Consider the following 16,426-nt stretch of genomic DNA (forward strand, 5'->3'; position numbering starts at 1 on the left):
GTGAGTTCCAAAGCAAATAAGGGGGAACATTAGTTATTCAGTTGTGTATTTGGGGCACCAGGCTGGGCACTCTCGAGTGTGTCCTGATGTTCTCACAGCCCCGTTTCAGACAAGAAAAGCAATGTTAGATGTCTCTTCCAATCCACACAGCTAATAAGGGGCAGAACGAGGGCGAAACCCAGGCCTCACCTAGGAAGGGGGCTGGCGGGAAGTGGCGCGGGCTTCTGGAGGGGCTGAGCCGGCAGGAGAGACCCCACCAGGCTGCAGAGGGGTATGAGCTGAGTGGTCCTGCACGGCCTGGGCTGGGGTCTGGGCAGGGGCTAGAGCCAGCAGGGCGCTTTCACAGACAAGGGTTCTAGGCCTTTGAGGTCAGTCAGACAAAAGAGGGCTTCAGAGCTGTTCCAGGGGAGAGCCAGCCAGGCTCCCAGAGGCCTCAGGACAGGTAGAAAGTCCCAGAGGCAAGGATGTTTTCCTGGGGACTTGTTTGCTCCCTGGTCCCCCTTCCCACCCCCTTGAGGGCTCCTTGCCTGGCCTGGAGCCCCAGGGACAGACCCTAGGAAGCAGAATGTGTTCCCAGCCATCCCCTTCCTCGGCTCAGGGGTTGCCAGGCTCCTCAGTGGGCCAAGTCCTGGTGCCCAGGGACACGTCAGGCTCTCGGAGCCCAGGGAGTCCCACAGGCAGGTAATTCCCAGGCAGTGGGGTGGTGCTGTGAGAGAGGATCTCTGTCTGGAGGAGGGTGGGTGAGCCAGCAGAGGCGCTGGGTAACCAGAGAGGGAATTAAGTCCTAGAGGAAGGAAGCAGCTTGGGTGTGGTGGGAGGTAGGATACCAGGCTAGGGACACCCAGCGACCAGCTCCCAGGTGCGGGGAGCCTGGGCTCTGAGGGGACAGGCTTAGGGGAGGGGAGCGGGTGGAAGGCGGAGTCAGGAGCCTTATTAGAACAGAAAAGGGAAGTTGTCCCGGGAACAAGGGGCCCCTGTGCCCCTCCTGCCCTCAGACTCCGCCCCAGGGTCTCCCCGGAGAGCAGTGCTGAAGTCCCTGGCGTTCCAGCAGCCACTCAGAGGGCAGTCTGCAGCGGGTCCACGGGGGGCAGCGTCAGGATGAATGGGCAGAGGACGCCTTTGGCCCCCGGGGGAAAAGGCTTTAGCTCCTTGGCCTGGAACTGGGCGGTTCCCTCGGAGACCTTGAAGGTGGCTGTGACCTGGTGGTTGAGGCAGTAAATGGTGTTGCCCAGCACGGCGCAGCGGAGCGGGGCGGGGTCGGGCAGGGGCAGGGAGGCGGCCCGGCTCCAGGAGCTTGTCACGGTGTTGTAGCGCATCACCGCGGCGCCCACGCCCCGCAGCAGGTCGAAGCGGTACAGGAAGCCCCCCAGAGCCACAATGTCGCTGGACCGCCGGTGGCTGGCACTGTAGGGGCACTCGTCCCACGCGTCCTTCGCGGGGCTGTACCTGAGCAGGCGGTAGAAGAGGTGGCCGCCGGTAACATAAATGTCCCCCCGGCAGGCCACAGCTTCGTGAGCCACGGGGAAGCTGCCTGCAGGGAGGGGCGCACAGGAGGTCCAGGCGTCCGTGCGCGGGTCGTAGCGCTCCATGCTGTACAGACACTCGCCCCCAATGGCGTAGAGCAGCCCGTCCAGCGCCACCAGTTTGAGCTGGGCACGCGCCTGCCGCATGGGCCGCACCTGGCTCCAGATGTCGGTCAGAGGGTTGTAGCAGAAGACCTCGTTGGAGCAGACGGCCTCGGCACCGGATCCACGGATGCCCCCCGCCAGGAACAGATAGTTGTGCAGGGTGCAGAGACCGCAGCCCCGGAGCGGGGCCTCCTGGGGCACCTGGGTCAGGGGCCGCCACGCGTTCTCCCGGGGGTGGAACACGTACAGGAACGTGCGGGGAGGCGGGGGCACGGGCCGCACCGCGTGAGTTTCTTCCACCCCACGAGGGTCCCTTGTGAGCCCCGAGCGGCTCACCCGGTAGAGGCTGGGCAGCACGAGGACCCCCAGCACCGCCTGGCCCCGGCTGGTCCGAAGGCTCAGGATACGCTCCCGGTCAGCGCCACTCAGCTGCCGGTAGAGGCTCGGGTCTCCCAGCACGTGTAGCAGATTGTCACTCATCCAGGCATAGGTCTTCTGGGCCAGGCGGGGGTCCCCGTGCTGCTGGGCAAAGGCCAGTGCCTCCAGGCAGCTGCCCAGGTCCAGCCATCGCTGCAGAGCCCCTGCCGCCGAGGATCTGGGCTTCTGGGGCCCCTCCACCACCCCCCAGCCCCCCCGCCTCTGCAGAAACACCATGAGTTTTCGGGCCTCCTTCTGCTTCTCAGTGAGGACCTGCCCGCTGCCTGCAGGGCTGGGCCCCTCCCCGGGCTCCTGTCCTCGGCGCTGCCCTGGGGCCGCTGGGCTGGCCTCACGCTCAGAGCTCTGGGATATTTCGCACAAGCTGCGTTTCCGTGGCCGGGGGACAGGCTGTGAGTCCTGCCTTGTAACTGGGGAGGGTGCAGAGCCAGGCTGGGTCTGCTCCGGTGGCCGTGAGGGGGCCCTGGGTTCTGCAGCTCCAGATGGCAGCGAGTCTGGATGTTTCTCCTCAATTCTCTCCCCTCTTGGGCCTGAGGGAGGGCCTGCGGTGGGAGCCTCCTTGGTCTCGGTGCTGCTCTGCTGTGGCCGAGCTCCAGCCTCAGCCAGGCCCCCTGTGCCTGCCCCTGTGACCAGTCCAGCCGAGCCATGCCTGTCCTCACGGCTGGGGACGGCCTCTTCAGGGGAAGAGCCAGACTCTCTGTTCTCAGAGGGTGTGGAAGTGCTGGGATCTCTGGGGCTCTCCAGAGCTGCCCTTGGGACTGTCCCTTGGGGCCTCTCTGGCCTGGGGAAGGGGTGACTCCTAAGAACCATCGAAATAAGGTTTCCCCAGCTAGTTGAGAACTGCCCCTCCTGACTGCCCTTGCAGAGAACCACACTGGGCTTCTGAGGTGCAAGCCTTGACCCACTAGCAGGCCCAGGGGCTGCAGCTGTGACAGGGGATGGGCCTGGGGCAGGGGCTGCAGCTGTGACAGGGGATGGGCCTGGGGCAGGGGCTGCAGCTGTGACAGGGGATGGGCCTGGGGCAGGGGATGGGCCTGGGGCAGGGGCTGCAGCTGTGACAGGGGATGGGCCTGGGGCAGGGGATGGGCCTGGGGCAGGGGCTGCAGCTGTGACAGGGGATGGGCCTGGGGCAGGGGATGGGCCTGGGGCAGGGGCTGCAGCTGTGACAGGGGATGGGCCTGGGGCAGGGGATGGGCCTGGGGCAGGGGCTGCAGCTGTGACAGGGGATGGGCCTGGGGCAGGGGCTGCAGCTGTGACAGGGGATGGGCCTGGGGCAGGGGATGGGCCTGGGGCAGGGGCTGCAGCTGTGACAGGGGATGGGCCTGGGGCAGGGGATGGGCCTGGGGCAGGGGCTGCAGCTGTGACAGGGGATGGGCCTGGGGCAGGGGATGGGCCTGGGGCAGGGGCTGCAGCTGTGACAGGGGATGGGCCTGGGGCAGGGGATGGGCCTGGGGCAGGGGCTGCAGCTGTGACAGGGGATGGGCCTGGGGCAGGGGATGGGCCTGGGGCAGGGGCTGCAGCTGTGACAGGGGATGGGCCTGGGGCAGGGGATGGGCCTGGGGCAGGGGCTGCAGCTGTGACAGGGGATGGGCCTGGGGCAGGGGATGGGCCTGGGGCAGGGGCTGCAGCTGTGACAGGGGATGGGCCTGGGGCAGGGGATGGGCCTGGGGCAGGGGCTGCAGCTGTGACAGGGGATGGGCCTGGGGCAGGGGATGGGCCTGGAGCAGGGGCTGCAGCTGTGACAGGGGATGGGCCTGGGGCAGGGGATGGGCCTGCTTTGAGATTTTCATCCTCAGCAGGACCCTGGCCAACTCTGGGGGGCAAAGAGACTGACAGAGAGGAGTTCAGAGGAGTTGGGGCTACAGGTAAGAGACCTGGATGGGGATGTGCTGTGGGTGGGAGGGGTTTAGGGGTGTGTGAAGAGGACGTGAGGGAGGGGCTTGGGGAGGGCACGCAGCTGCGAACCTCTGCAGCTCGCTTCCCTCTGTCAGAGCCGCCAGCCACCTGGCCTTGCAGGGATCCTCTCCCTTCTGTAACACTGTGGCCCCCTTGCTCCTTTGTCCCTTCAGGCCCTGAACTGAAGAAAGGGTGGTCTCCAGAGCCGTTAGCCCCAGCCTCACCCGCAGTGCTGGCCTCTGTGGTCCCCTCCCCTTGGGACAAGAGTCGGTGTCCCCCCTGTGGCCCCTCTTGTGATAGGCCCATGGAGCCTGGGGCCTCGCTGAAGCTCCTGGTAACAAGGACCTCCCTCCTCACCCGGGGCCAACCTTCCACGGAGGCTGGGGACCTCTGAGACTCCCTGGGGGCCAGGGTCCCAGCCTCCCTGCTCTCAGTAGCTTTGGCTCCTGAGTCCAGAGCTAGGATTGGGGCTTGTTGGGGGCTGCTCTTCCCAGGCCCCCTCTCTGAGACATCCATCGGGGGACTAGTCTTCAGGGTGTACGATGGGGGCAGCTCCTGGGGCAAAGGGAGCCCCTGGGAGCCCGCGGGGAGGCTGCTGGCTGCACCCACAGAATCCCACACACTCACCACAGTGCCCAGGGACAGGGGGTCCAGCCTTGGGGAGCGGCAGGTTCTCTCTCCTGAGCTGCGGTCCACCTGCCACCGGCGGCTGCCTGGGCCCCTCCCCAGTGAGCCAGGTGACGCCACACCTTGCTGCCAGGGGCTGGTGTCCCGTTCCACCATGTGGACGAGGGCCTGGTGAGCTGGTGCCTTGGCTTGGACGCCTCCTGCTTCTACCTGCACCTCCACTTCTCCGCCAGGACTCCGGGGGGTGAAGTGTATCAGGAGGGGGGCAGACGTCCCCTCTGCTTTGCTCTGACCCAGGAGGGCAGCACCTGGCCTGCGAGGCTCCCTTCCTTTTCCTCGGGGGGCTTCTGGAGTGGCATCACCACGCTGCTGTCCCAAGGCCCCTCCGCTGGCCACCTCACCAGGTGTCTTGAGTGGAGGTGTAGCTGTAGCAGCCAGACCTTCACCTCGCGGGGGCTCCTGATCCTGGGCCCCTGCTGCAGCTGGACTCCCCTGGCCACGTCCTGGAGGGTGTGGCTTCTCCTGCCCTGGGCTGTGTCCCTCGGCACCACCACTGACCTTGGATTTCGGGGGCAGGGCTGGCCCAGGTCCTCCCACCTGTGAAGGTCGAGGGGCTGTGGATGCTGGACCTGCCGCCTCCTGGTCCTGCCCAGAGCCAAACCAGTGCAAAGCTAGTGCCGTGGCGGCCACCACAGCCAGCGCCAGCAGGGTCAGCACGACGCCATCCCAGTCTTCGTCCCCGTCCCCGTCCCAGCCCCAGCCGGGGCTGTCAGCCTCCAAGACGCCCTGGGTCATGGTCTGGGCGGAGACCCAGCGTGAGGAGCTGGGCAGCAGGCTGGGAGCTATGTGCTGCGCACACCAGGTCCTGCTTCAGGCCTGGGTGCCACCTGGTGTCGCGCAGATGGCATCCGTGACGTGCCCCGCCCAGAGGGCTGCCCAGTTAAGGTGGCCCTGTGCTGGGGCCAGTGCGCCGCCCAGCCTGGGAGGTGTGGGTCTCTGTGTCTGCACCTGGGCGTGGGTGTTGTTAGGAGGGCCTAGCTGGAGGTATCAGGAGACAGCATAACCCACGGCAGCTCCAGGAGCTCAGGGGCCTCCCCAGGCCCCTGCCCAGCTCCTGCCCCTTCCCTTTTTCCATAGCTTCCAATGGCAAATGGCAGCGTTCCTCAGCGCTATTCTGGCATCCCAGCCGACCCACTTCTGCCTAAGAGACCCTCACACCCCCAAACTCATCCCACACCCCCGCGTCCCTCCTCTGAGCTCGGGGCCAGCCTCAGGGGGCTCTGGCGGGGAAGAGTTACCCACAGGAAGATGTTATCTGTAGCTGCAGCAACACGATGAGGCCCTGATGAAATTACCAGAAACCGGAGAAGACTATTCCACTCTTGGCCAGGGTGGGGGGGGTCTCCCTGAGGAGGGGGACCATGGGGGCGGGGGTCCTGACCCTAAACACTGCCCAGCACACAGATGGGCTGCCGGGAAGGTGCACAGGTGTGAAGCAGAGGCTGGCGCTTCTCCCTCCCAGATACGCAGGTGCTTGGGGGGGGGGCCAAGGCCGACTCTCCCTTCCCCTCCTCCAGCAGCCTCTGGACTCTCCGTACCCTGAGTTCAGCAGAGATGGGATGGTTGTCAAAAGGAATTTTTAAGCGATCACTAATAAAGAGTGAACAAAGTAAAGAAAATCCAAAAGTTGTGTTTTCCTCTTTATTGGCCTGGTTTATCACAACCTTCTAGAGCCCTTGGGCCTCCCTCTGGGCCATCTTGACTGCCAAACGCCACTCTCACGCAGTGGAGAACCCTGAGCCCCCGCCAGCTCCATCTCCCATCACCACTCAGCCCTGGGAGACTTCACAAACCCTCCTCTGGCCCAGGGGCTCTATCAGTCTGACTTCTGGTGCCTCATCTCAGGCCTCAGCCTTCCCTCGTCCACCCCCTCCCTCCTCGCCAGGACTCAGGCCCCTCACAGGCCAGCGTGTAGGTGCCCTGCAGCACTTGGCTTCTCAGGGGACAAGCCTTGTCTCCTCCATCTTAAGCCGAGGAGTAAGTGTCAGGACAGGTGCCATGTGGGACCCAGACATGAAAAAGAGCGTGGAGCTCCTGGGACAAAGGCAGGCCCCCACGACATGTACTTGTTCCTTCTTCAGGGACAGAGGACTCTCCCTGACTCAGGCAGCGAGATGGCCAAGGCATGTCCCTGGCACCCAGCCTGGGTTCTGCTGAGCCTCAGGTATCTCACCCACCTGTCCCCTCCCAGCCTCCCCCCTCCCCGAGCGTATTAAGTGACAGTAAGAGGAAGGATGGAAGGGGGCCCTGCCTTAAGGTGGACCTCAAGCTGGTGGCAGGCTTTCTGGATGCCGCCCTTATTCTCTGTCCTGGTCCCAGGCTCTGCCTCTTGGTTAAGTTTGGGGTCCAACAACCTTGAGAGGATGGAGATGACACCATCGTCTGCACCTCTGTATCGGCCATGTGGTGTCCACCACGCATCTCCACCCAGTACCTGAAGACCCCTCTCGTCGGTCTGAGCACCAGGCTGCGGCCAGAGAACACGTGTCCACTAGGGGTACCTTAGGACACCAACTTCACAAGGTGCTGAGGACCGTGACAGGTCCTAGAGACACACAGGTGACCAAGGAAGGGTCTAGTCCCCTCCTCTGTGGAAAGGAAACACCTGACTTTGTCAAAACCCTTGACTTTGTCAAGGGCAAACCCTGCCCTTCGTGGAGCAGCTCCCTACTGGGAAGGTGACTGGAGACATGTTACCGCCCAAAATAGTGGGAGTTTTGCCCTCTTTCCATAGAGAGTAAAATGTGGCACTGCTGAAAAGGCGACAGAACTTCAGAAGCACACAGCATCACCCACAGGAATTGTGAAGCATGAGGAATGGCTCTGGTTGTGCTCTGACGGCATAAATACCACAGATTCCCACTGAGGGAAAAATAAAGATCAAAATATGGGTCCCAGGAAAGTCTGACCTGCAGCAGCCTCCTCAGAGCTCCATTTCCAGTTGCCTGCTGAGGCAGGACCCCTGTCCCAGTCCCTCCAAGGAATAGAGGGATTTGGGCCTATGGACCCAGAGATCCTGTTTCCTCAGAGACAACACAAGCAAAACAGGAATGGAGGCAGTCACCTGCTTGCCAGCAACCATGACCAATGCAGCTGGGAGCCCGGGAGGTGGGGAAATCCATCCACATGAGCTGATCCACTGCAGCACCCACAGGAAGACCCTCACTAACTGGTCACCAAGCCCCAGCTACACTAGCTCCCATGGTGCCTTTCTGAAGCATTTGGTGGAGGAAAAGCCTAGTGTGATGAAGACATGATTCCACATGGAGAGCTAAATACAAATGGACAGCTAATATAAATAAGATGGCGCAGGGGTTGGGAGTCCGCCTGCCGATGCAGGGGACGCGGGTTCGTGCCCCGGTCCTGGAGGATCCCACGTGCCGCGGAGCGGCTGGGCCCGTGAGCCATGGCCGCTGAGCCTGCGCGTCTGGAGCCTGTGCTCCGCAACGGGAGAGGCCACAGCAGTGAAAGGCCCGCGTACCGCAAAAAAAAAAAAAAAAAAAAGGTGGTAGAGAGCTGCAAACTCCACTAAATGTAGGGATTTTCTATTTTTGGAATTTTTTAAAGGCAAGAAAGATTGCATAATCAGAAATGATATAAAACAAAGAATATAATATTATATAATCATGTTTATGTTAAAAGTATATATGTACTTTTATATATGTATAAATAAATCTAGAATACTGTTTAAGCCTTAGAAAATATAAATCTCAGGTTTAATAGTTATATAGGTATACCCAACAGGGGATACCTTTTAAGGAATCCATCAGAGGTGGGGAAAGGTTTATGCAGAAAAAAGTTATTTAAAAAAGACAAACAGGGCTTCCCTGGTGGCACAGTGGTTGAGAATCCGCCTGCCAATGCAGGGGACACGGGTTCGATCCCTGGTCCGGGAAGATCCCACATGCCGCAGAGCAACTAAGCCCGTGAGCCACAACTACTGAGCCTGCGTTATACAGCCCGTGAGCCACAACTACTGAGCCCATGTGCCACAGCTACTGAAGCCCACGCGCCTACAGCCTGTGCTCTGCAACAAGAGAAGCCACTGCAATGAGAAGCCCACGCACTGCAACGAAGAGTAACCCCCGCTCACCGCAGCTAGAGAAAGCCCGGGCTTAGCAACAGAGACCCAACGCAGCCAAAAATAAATAAATAAATAATTAAAAAAAAAAAAGACAAACAATACAATGTGATTTAAAGTGGAAAAAATTAAAACACATAAGCATTCAACAATATGGGAATGATGAAAAGAACATGTGTTTCCACACAAATTTAAAATTTTTTTGTTCTAGTTCTGCAAAAAAAAAATTCCATTGGTAATGTGATAGGGATTGCATTGAATCTGTAGATTGCCTCGGGTAGTGTGGTCATTTTCACAATATTGATTCTTCCAATCCAAGAGCACAGTATATCTTTCCGTCTGTTTCTGTCAACTTCAGTTTCTTTCATCAGTGTCTTATAGTTTTCAGAGTACAGTCTTTTGCCTCCTTAGGGAGGTTTATTCCTAGGTATTTTATTCTCTTTGATGCAATGGTAAATGGGACTGTTTCCTTAATTTCTCTTTCTGATAGTTCATTGTTAGTGTAGAGAAGTGCAACAGACATTGGTCAGGATGGCCATCATCAAAAAGTCTACAAGTAATAAATGCTGGAGAGGGTGTGGAGAAAAGGGAACCCTCTTGCACTGTTGGTGGGAATGTAAATTGGTGCAGCCACTGTGGAAAACAGTACGGAAGTTCCTTAAAAAACTAAAAATAGAACTACCATATGATCCTGCAATCCCACTACTGGGCATATATCTGGAGAAAACTCTATTTCAAAAAGACACATGCACCCTAGTGTTCATAGCAGCAGTATTTACAATAGCCAAGACATGGAAGCTACCTAAATGTCCATCGACAGAGGAATGGGTAAAGAAGATGTCGTATATTTATACAATGGAATATTACCCAGCCATAAAAATGAATGAAATAACACCACTTGCAGCAACATGGATGGACCTAGGGAATACCCTGGTGGTCCAGTGGTTAAGAATCTGCCTTACAATGCATCGGGGAACTAAGATCCCACATGCCACAAGGCAACTAAGCCTGAGTGCCACAACTAGAGAGAAGCCCACGACAACAACGAAGAGCCCATGCACCGCAACAAAAGATCCTGCGCGCCGCAACTAATACCTGACGCAGCCAATAAATAACTATTTTTTAAATAAAAAAATAAAAATTAAAAAAGGAAAGAAAAATGAAAAAATGTGCAAAAGTACTGAATAAACATTTTCCCCCAAAAAAGTCATACGATGGCCAACAGGCACCTGAAAAGACACTCAACATGATTAATCATCAGGGAAATGCAAATCAAAACCACACTATCACCTCACACCTAGCAGAATGACTGTATCAAAAAGACAACAGTTATAAAGCAGAAACTAACACACCATTGTAAAGCAATTATACTCCAATAAAGATGTTTTTAAAAAAGACAAGAAATAACGAGTGTTGGTGAGGATGTGGAGAAAATGGAACCCTCATGCACTATTGGTGGGAATGTAAACTGGCACAGCCAGTATGGAAAACAGTATGGAGGTTCCTCGAGAAATTAAAAATAGAACATATGATGCAGGAATTACACTTGAGGGTATCTTTCAGAGGGAAACAAAAGAATTTTATTTATTTAGAAAAATTAAATTGAAGTATAGTTGTATACTTTAGCATGTCTGTGTGGAGGCTGCACTTGTGTCTTCTCATCATTTTTAACTTGGGACTTTAGCTGTTTTCCTCATGAGCAGTCCCATTTCATTAGCCTCAAGAAACTGGCCTTCCTCAGCTTCTCAAGAATATTAAACAGAGACCCAACAGCTTCCTGAAATGCGCTCTCAGCCTTCACAGTGCCCCTACCCTTTGTTTTCCTTCTACCTCAGTGGTTGCTGGTTTTAAAAGAGAATTTGTTAGTTTCTAAGTATTTAACCCTTTTAAAAAAACATTTTAGAGATAGCCTCATCCACCAGAGGGCAGACAGCAGAAGCAAGAAGAACTACAATCCTGCAGCCTGTGGAAGGAAAACTACATTCACAGAAAGACAGACAAGATGAAAAGGCAGAGGGCTAGGTACCAGATGAAGGAACAAGATAAAACCCCAGAAAAACAACTAAATGAAGTGGAGATAGGCAACCTGCCAGGAAAAGAATTCAGAATAATGATAGTGAAGATGATCCAGGACCTCGGAAAAAGAATGGAGGCAAAGATCGAGAAGATGCAAGAAATGTTTAACAAAGACCCAGAAGAATTAAAGAACAAACAAACTGATGAACAACACAATAACTGAAATGAAAAATACACTAGACGGAATCAATAGCAGAATAACTGAAGCAGAAAAACGGATAAGTGAGCTGGAAGACAGAATGGTGGAATTCACTGCTGCAGAACAGAATAAAGAAAAAAGAAAGAAAAGAAATGAAGACAGCCTAAGAGACCTCTGGGACAACATTAAACGAAACAACATTCGCATTATAGGGTCCCAGAAAGAGAAGAGAGAGAGAAAGGATCCGAGAAAATATTTGAAGAGATTTTAGTTGAAAAATTCCCTAACATGGGAAAGGAAATAGCCACCCAAGTCCAGGAAGCACAGAGAGTCCCATACAGGATAAACCCAAGGAGAAACACGCCAAGACACATAGTGATCAAACTGGCAAAAATTAAAGACAAAGAAAAATTATTGAAAGCAGCAAGGGAAAAATGACAAATCACATACAAGGGAACTCCCATAAGGTTAACAGCTGATTTCTCAGCAGAAACTCTACAAGCCAGAAGGGGGTGGCATGATATACTTAAAGTGATGAAAGCGAAGAACCTACAACCAAGATCTCTCTACCCGGCAAGGATCTCATTCAGATTCGATGGAGAAATCAAAAGCTTTACAGACAAGCAAAAGCTGAGAGAATTCAGCACCACCAAACCAGCTCTACAACAAATGCTAAAGGAACTTCTCTAAGTGGGAAACACTAGAGAACAAAAGGACCTACGAAAACAAACACAAAACAACTAAGAAAATGGTAATAGGAACATACATATCGATAATTACCTTAAAGGTGAATGGATTAAATGCTCCAACCAAAAGACACAGGCTCACTGAATGGATACAAAAACAAGACCCATATATATGCTGTCTTGAGACCCACTTCAGACCTAGGGACACATACAGACTGAAAGTGAGGGGACAGAAAAAGTTATTCCATGCAAATGGAAATCAAAAGAAAGCGGGAGTAGCAATACTCATATCAGATAAAATAGACTTTAAAATAAAAAATGTTACAAGAGACGAGGAAGGGCACTACTTAATGATCAAGGGATCAAACCAAGAAGATATAACAATTATAAATATATATGCACCCAACATAGGAGTACCTCAATACATAAGGCAACTGCTAACAGCTATAAAAGAGGAAATCGACAGTAACACAATAATAGTGGTGGACTTTAACACCTCACTTACACCAATGGACAGATCATCCAAACAGAAAATCAATAAGGAAACACAAGCTTTAAATGACACAATAGACCAGATAGATTTCATTGATATTTATAGGACATTCCATCCAAAAACAGCAGATTACACTTTCTTCTCAAGTGTGCACGGAACATTCTCCAGGATAGATCACATCTTGGGTCACAAATCAAGCCTCAGTAAATTTAAGAAAACTGAAATCATATCAAGCATCTTTTCTGACCACAACGCTATGAGATTAGAAATGAATTACAGGGAAAAAAACGTAAAAAACACAAACACACTGAGGCTAAACAACACGTTACTAAATAACCAAGAGATCACTGAAGAAATCAAACAGGAAATGAAAAAATACCTGGAGACAAATGACAATGAAAACACGATGATCCAAAACCTATGGGATGCAGCAAAAGCAGTTCTAAGAGGGAAGTTTATAGCTATACAAGCCTACCTCAAGAAACAAGAAACATCTCAAATAAACAATCTAACCTTACACCTAAAGCAACTAGAGAAAGAAGAACAAACAAAACCCAAAGTTAGCAGAAGGAAAGAAATCATAAAAATCAGAGCAGAAATAAATGAAATAGAAACAAAGAAAACAATAGCAAAGATCAATAAAACCAAAAGCTGGTTTTGTGAGAAGATAAATAAAATTGATAAACCATTAGCCAGACTCATCAAGAAAAAGAGATAGAGGACTCAAATCAATAAAATTAGAAATGAAAACGGAGAAGTTACAACAGACACTGCAGAAATACAAAGAACCCTAAGAGACTGCTACAAGCAATCTATGCCAACAAAATGGACAACCTGGAAGAAATGGACAAATTCTTAGAAAGGTACAACCTCCCAAGACTGAACCAGGAAGAAATAGAAAATATGAACAGACCAATCACAAGTAATGAAATTGAAACTGTGATTAAAAATCTTCCAACAGGGGGCTTCCCTAGTGGCACAGTGGCTGAGAGTCGCCTGCCGATGCAGGGGACACGGGTTCGTGCCCCGGTCCGGGAGGATCCCACGTGCTGCGGAGCGGCTGGGCCCATGAGCCTCCGCATCCGGAGCCTGTGCTCCGCAACGGGAGAGGCCACAACAGTGAGAGGGCCGCGTACTGCAAAAAAAAAAAAAAAAAAAAAAAATCTTCCAACAAACAAAAGTCCAGGACCAGATGGCTTCACAGGTGAATTCTATCAAACATTTAGAGAAGAGCTAACACCCATCCTTCTCAAACTCTTCCAAAAATTTTCAGAGGAAGGAACACTCCAAAACTCATTCTATGAGGCCAACATCACCCTGACACCAAAACCAGACAAAGACACTACAAAAAAAGAAAATTACAGACCAATATCACTGATGAATATAGATGCAAAACTCCTCAACAAAATACTAGCAAACAGAATCCAACAACACATTAAGAGGATCATACACCATGATCAAGTGGGGTTTATCCCAGGGATGCAAGGATTCTTCAATATATGCACTCAATCAACGTGATACACCATATTAACAACCTGAAGAATAAAAACCGTATGATCGTCTCAACAGATGCAGAAAAAGCTTTGACAAAATTCAGCACCCATTTATGATAAAAACTCTCCAGAAAGTAGGCATAGAGGGAACCTACCTCAACATAATAAAGGCCATATACAACAAACCCACAGCAAACATCATTCTCAATGGTGAAAAACTGAAAGCATTTCCTCTAAGATCAGGAACAAGACAAGGATGTCCATTCTCACCACTATTATTCAACATAGTCTTGGAAGTCCTAGCCATGGCAGTCAGAGAAGAAAAGGAAATAAAAGGAATACAAATTGGAAAAAAAAAAAAAACCTGTCACTGTTTGCAGATGACATGATACTATACATAGAGAATCATAAAGATGCCACCAGAAAAGTACTAGAGCTAATCAATGAATTTGGTAAAGTTGCAGGATACAAAATTAATGCACAGAAATCTCTTGCATTCCTATATACTAATGATGAAAAATCTGAAAGAGAAATTAAGGAAACACTCCCATTTACCATTGCAACAAAAAGAATAAAATACCTAGGAATAAACCTACCTAGGGAGACAAAAGACCTGTATGCAGAAAACTATAAGACACTGATGAAAGAAATCAAAGATGATACCAACAGATGGAGAGATATATCATGTTCTTGGATTGGAAGAATCAATATTGTGAAAATGACTATACTACACAAAGCAATCTACAGATTCAATGCAATCCCTATTAAATTACCAATGGTATTTTTTACAGAACTAGAACCAAAAATCTTAAAATTTGTATGGAGACACAAAAGACCCCAAACAGCCAAAGCAGTCTTGAGGGAAAAAAGCGGAGCTGGAAGAATGAGATTCCCTGACTTCAGACAATACTACAAAGCTACAGTAATCAAAACAGTATGGCACTGGCACAAAAACAGAAATATAGATCAATGAAACAAGATAGAAAGCCCAGCGATAAACCCACGCACTTATGGTCACCTAATCTATGACAAAGGAGGCAAAGATGTACAATGGAGAAAAGACAGTCTCTTCAATAAGTGGTGCTGGGAAAACTGGAAAGCTATATGTAAAAGAATGAAATTGGAACACTCCCTAACACCATACACAAAATAAATTCAAAATGGATTAGAGACCTAAATGTAAGACTGGACACTATAAAAATCTAAGAGGAAAATATAGGAAGAGCACCCTTTGAAATAAATCACAGCAAGATCTTTTTTGATACACCTCCTAGAGTAATGGAAATAAAAACAAAAATAAACAAATCGTACCTAATGAAACTTAAAAGCGTTTGCACAGCAAAGGCAACCATAAACAAGACGAAAAGACAGCCCTCAGAATGGGAGAAAATATTTGCAAACGAATCAACGGACAAAGGATTAATCTCCAAAATATATGAACAGCTTGTGCAGCTCAATATTAAAAAAACAAACAACCCAATCCACAAATGGGCAGAAGACCTAAATAGACATTTCTCCAAAGAAGACATACAGATGGCCAAGAAGCACATGAAAAGCTGCTCAACATCACTAATTATTAGAGAAATGCAAATCAAAACTACAATGAGGTATCAACTCACATCAGTTAGAACGGGCATCATCAGAAAATCTACAAACTACAAATGCTGGAGAGGGTGTGGAGAAAAGGGAGCCCTCTTGCACTGTTGGTGGGAATGTAAATTGATACAGCCACTATGGAGAACAGTATGGAGGTTCCTTAAAAAACTAAAAATAGAATTACCATATGATCCAGCAATCCCACTACTGGGCATATACCCTGAGAAAACCATAATTCAAAAAGACACATGCACCCCAATATTCATTGCAGCACTATTTACAACAGCCAGGTCATGGAAGCAACCTAAATGCTCATCGACAGACGAATGGACAAAGATGTGGTACATATTTACAATGGAATATTACTCAGCCATAAAAAGGAACGAAATTGGGTCATTTGTAGAGACGTGGATGAATCTAGAGACTGTCATACAGAGTGAAGTAAATCAGAAAGAGAAAATCAAATATCGTATATTAACGCATATATGTGGAACCTAGAAAAATGGTACAGATGAACCGGTTTGCAGGGCAGAAATAGAGACACGGATGTAGAGAACAAACGTATGGACACCAAGGGGGGAAAGCAGCGGTGGGGTGGGGTGGCGGTGGGATGAATCGGGAGATTGGGATTAACATGTATACACTGATGTGTATAAAATGGATGACTAATAAGAACCTGCTGCATTAAAAAAATAAATAAAATTCAAAAAAACCCACATTTTACTGTTTGCTAAGAATTATTTTGAATTGTGATCAATCATGTGTCCTATTATATCTCTTTATTCAACTCGTATGGGCGTCTTTCTCAAATTGAAGTAGAGTTGAGTTGCAATGTTGTGTCAATCTCTGCTGTGCAGCAGTGACTCAGTTATACACACACAGACGCTTTTTTTTCATATTCTTTTCCATTATGGTTTATCACAGGATATTGAATGTAGTTCCCTGTGCTATACGATAGAACCTTGTTGTTTATCCATCCTATATATAATAGTTTACATCTGCTAATTGTATGGACGTTCTTGTGGCCCAGTACATGATTATTTTCTGCAAATATTCCATGGGTTTAAATAGATGCAAAGTTCTCTCCCCTACACATAACAAATTAAGCCTGATTTCTTTATTCTCGTACTTGTTTTTTGTCTGCATATCTGTCCATTTCTGGAATGGGTGTATTGAAGCCTGGGGAAGGGTGAGGACAGAGTTCTGGTCTGTGGCA

At 50.7% G+C, this 16,426-nt stretch overlaps 2 protein-coding genes across 2 annotated transcripts; both read right to left on the reverse strand.

Annotated features, from left to right (window-relative positions):
- Positions 1–982: 982 nt before the first annotated feature.
- LOC307194561 (kelch domain-containing protein 7B-like) lies at positions 983–2,909 on the reverse strand. The gene has a single exon (XM_079937733.1). The coding sequence runs from the start codon at positions 2,871–2,873 to the stop codon at positions 1,056–1,058; it is 1,818 nt and encodes a 605-aa protein (XP_079793859.1). The 5' UTR covers positions 2,874–2,909; the 3' UTR covers positions 983–1,055.
- Positions 2,910–3,922: 1,013 nt separating this feature from the next.
- Positions 3,923–5,381, reverse strand: LOC307193919 (uncharacterized protein; the record flags this gene model as incomplete). The annotated part of the gene is made up of 2 exons (XM_079936531.1): positions 3,923–3,952; positions 4,317–5,381. 2 exons carry the CDS (start codon positions 5,379–5,381, stop codon positions 3,923–3,925), a joined length of 1,095 nt encoding a protein of 364 aa, XP_079792657.1.
- Between the last annotated feature and the right edge of the window lie 11,045 nt (positions 5,382–16,426).

Source organism: Stenella coeruleoalba (assembly GCF_951394435.1).
Source record: "Stenella coeruleoalba genome assembly, chromosome: 11".
In the NCBI taxonomy this organism is placed as follows: Eukaryota; Metazoa; Chordata; class Mammalia; order Artiodactyla; family Delphinidae; genus Stenella; species Stenella coeruleoalba.